The sequence below is a fragment of the Bremia lactucae genome, linkage group LG13 (genome assembly GCF_004359215.1).
Source record: "Bremia lactucae strain SF5 linkage group LG13, whole genome shotgun sequence".
NCBI lineage: Eukaryota > Oomycota > Peronosporomycetes > Peronosporales > Peronosporaceae > Bremia > Bremia lactucae.
In genome coordinates this window covers 3,026,254-3,028,718 of record NC_090622.1, presented here as the reverse complement: position 1 = coordinate 3,028,718, position 2,465 = coordinate 3,026,254, and the positions used below count along the sequence as shown (strand labels likewise).

The following is a 2,465-nucleotide window of genomic DNA, read 5'->3' as shown; positions in this document are numbered from 1 at the left end:
AGGTTTTCTAGTGTTTACCACACAAGATTAAGGGTCAACCACCAACGTGCAGAATCTATTGAAGTGATAGGTTATAAAGCATATTCCCTCATCATACACACGAGATGGGCTAGGTGGACGCGAGCAAACCTTGCGTTTAAAGTAGCACGAGCCATGAATACACTCACGAAATACAAAAGTCGGCTCCTTTCTCTAAAATCTCAAGTCATGGGTTGAGTTTCAAATACATAAATGTGCCACTTTTATAATGTCTGGTCAATTGTTGCTTCCTTGATGGAGAAAGTTGTCGGATAAAAACCGTCGACCAATTGTCACCATCGAAAGGATAATAAATTACAGTTTTAAAAGACGGCGATATTCTATATTTTGCCACTTCTGGCTGCGTGGCCATGTATGCCTCGGAAGCTTTTCAGTCCGACCGCGGACTGGGCAAAGTAGCGCTCGCAGCCTTTGGGATCGGAGTTTTCGTGGCTTTGCATGCCTCGCTTCTAATTTATGCGCACTTTGTGGCACTCACGGACTTATCCCGCGGCATTACGTCAACATTGCGTTGGCGGTGCCTTGAGCAATGGAGCTTATACGCCTTGGCATTAGGTTTTTTCCACTTAATGGAGTTTATGCTCACGGCCGCCTATCGTCCGGCCAATGTCAGCTACGAGTGTATGTTTTCTTTGCAATATTTCAGCAGTAGCCCCAGCCGTTATAAAAAACATGTTTTTTTGCAGCCTTTTTGCTTAACCACAGTCGGGAATATCACCTAGCGGTCCTATTAAGTTGCCTGGAATTTTTTTTGGAATTGCACTTTGTACCGGGTTGGAAGTTGCATCCATATGTGCGACCCGTGGGCCTGGCTTTGATTGTGGTGGGGCAATTCTTCCGCGTGTCGGCCATGAGCACTGCTGCGAGCAACTTTTCCCATCGAATCGAGTACTTTAAACGCAAAGAGCACCAACTCGTGACACACGGAGTGTACCGGTATATTCGCCACCCGAGCTATTTAGGCTGGTTCTGGTGGATTGTTGGCAGTCAGATTTTGCTGGCAAATCCTTTGTGTGCTATTGGCTACACTCTAGTCGCTTGGAGTTTCTTTCACGACCGCATTCCGTACGACTGTGTTTTTTGCAAAGTTTTTTTGTTTCATTATTAATATTGTAATTTTTAATGTAGCTATGAGGAACAATTGCTGCTTCATTTTTTTCCGAACGAGTATCAAGCATACAGAGCGCGCACAATTAGTGGCATTCCCTTTGTCTAACGGATTAGGCAAGGCAGCATTGCCTTATGGGTGCGCAGAGGCAACAAAAAAAAATTGTGGCCTTAGAAAGTAGAAATTAGGCTGTTTATTTTTTTTTCTTTTTGCTTTTGTTTGTTCGATCTTTGCTTGACGCAGATGTTGACAAACTAATTGCGTTTGGCAACTGCACTCCTGTTTGCACTTTTAGATACCAAAGTTAGTCCACGATCAAGCAACGGTCTAAAAATAGAACGCACCAAAATCAGTGTCAATGTTGCCCATCGCTCCAGATGCGCTCCACTGCTTAACTATGGCACATAATCTCGCCGTGTCACTGTACTCTATATCCGCCACAAGTCGTATTTTTCGTAGCAATTCGTGTTCCACCATGGCTAGCACCGTTTCCATCCACTCCTGCAACTTTATAGGATACGCGATTGCATTAATTTCGTTGCTACCGCTCTCGCTTTCGGTAAATGCATCATCGACGAGCGTGACACACTCGGTTGTAAGAGACCGAAGGTGGCGAAGCAAATCGTGGTAGTCACGTAAGATTTCATTTAAAAACGCGCGGCTTTTTTCCAAAGCCAAATAGTGCTTCTGAAGCAACAATTCTTGAGTATTTTTGGAGTACTTTAATACTCCCATAACCTCCGATTGGCTATCCTCGTCATGAGGCTGTAAGAGAGCTGGCACGCGCTGACTAACATTGGCAAGCGATGTTATGACTTGCAAACCTTCCGACTCAAGGCGAGTATTTCGAGCGAGCTAGATCAAATAGCAACAGACGAAAGTCGTTAGCAAACGAGGGTAGTGTCGTTTATGTAAAATAGGGTGAGGCAAGACGTGCCTCGGCCACAAAACATTTCTGCAACTTCAGACCTTTCTTGATTGTTGCTGTCATGTTTTTATTGATTCCAAATTTAAGATACGAGTATCCGGATACTTAAGTATACATCGATAGGCATGCGTAATTTTAGGTAAGTACGTTTTCTGGGGACCTTTTGCTAATACTGATAACAGTTGCGCGACGCCTAATCGTGTATATTATTGATTGGTGGGTTGATTAAAACTAAAACCAACCAATCAATAGAACTAATGTAATGTCTTATTGCGTCAATGTTGGCAGTCCGTCTTTATGGACTTCTTCTTTGGATTCCTCGAAGCCGATCATAAGAATAATGGTTTTCTTGTTTTTGTTGATCGGTTTAGCAAGTTGGTACATCTAGTT

General features: G+C 43.4%; 2 protein-coding genes across 2 annotated transcripts; one reads left to right on the top strand and one right to left on the bottom strand.

Moving 5' to 3' along the window:
* Positions 1-313: 313 nt before the first annotated feature.
* CCR75_003854 (uncharacterized protein) lies at positions 314-2,006 on the top strand. Its single transcript, XM_067961946.1, has 3 exons — positions 314-660; positions 726-1,104; positions 1,168-2,006. Exons 1-3 carry the CDS (start codon positions 390-392, stop codon positions 1,253-1,255), a joined length of 738 nt encoding a protein of 245 aa, XP_067823423.1. The 5' UTR covers positions 314-389; the 3' UTR covers positions 1,256-2,006.
* Positions 1,475-2,100, bottom strand: CCR75_003853 (uncharacterized protein; the record flags this gene model as incomplete). The annotated part of the gene is made up of 2 exons (XM_067961945.1): positions 1,475-2,002; positions 2,041-2,100. 2 exons carry the CDS (start codon positions 2,098-2,100, stop codon positions 1,475-1,477), a joined length of 588 nt encoding a protein of 195 aa, XP_067823420.1.
* Positions 2,101-2,465: the final 365 nt, after the last annotated feature.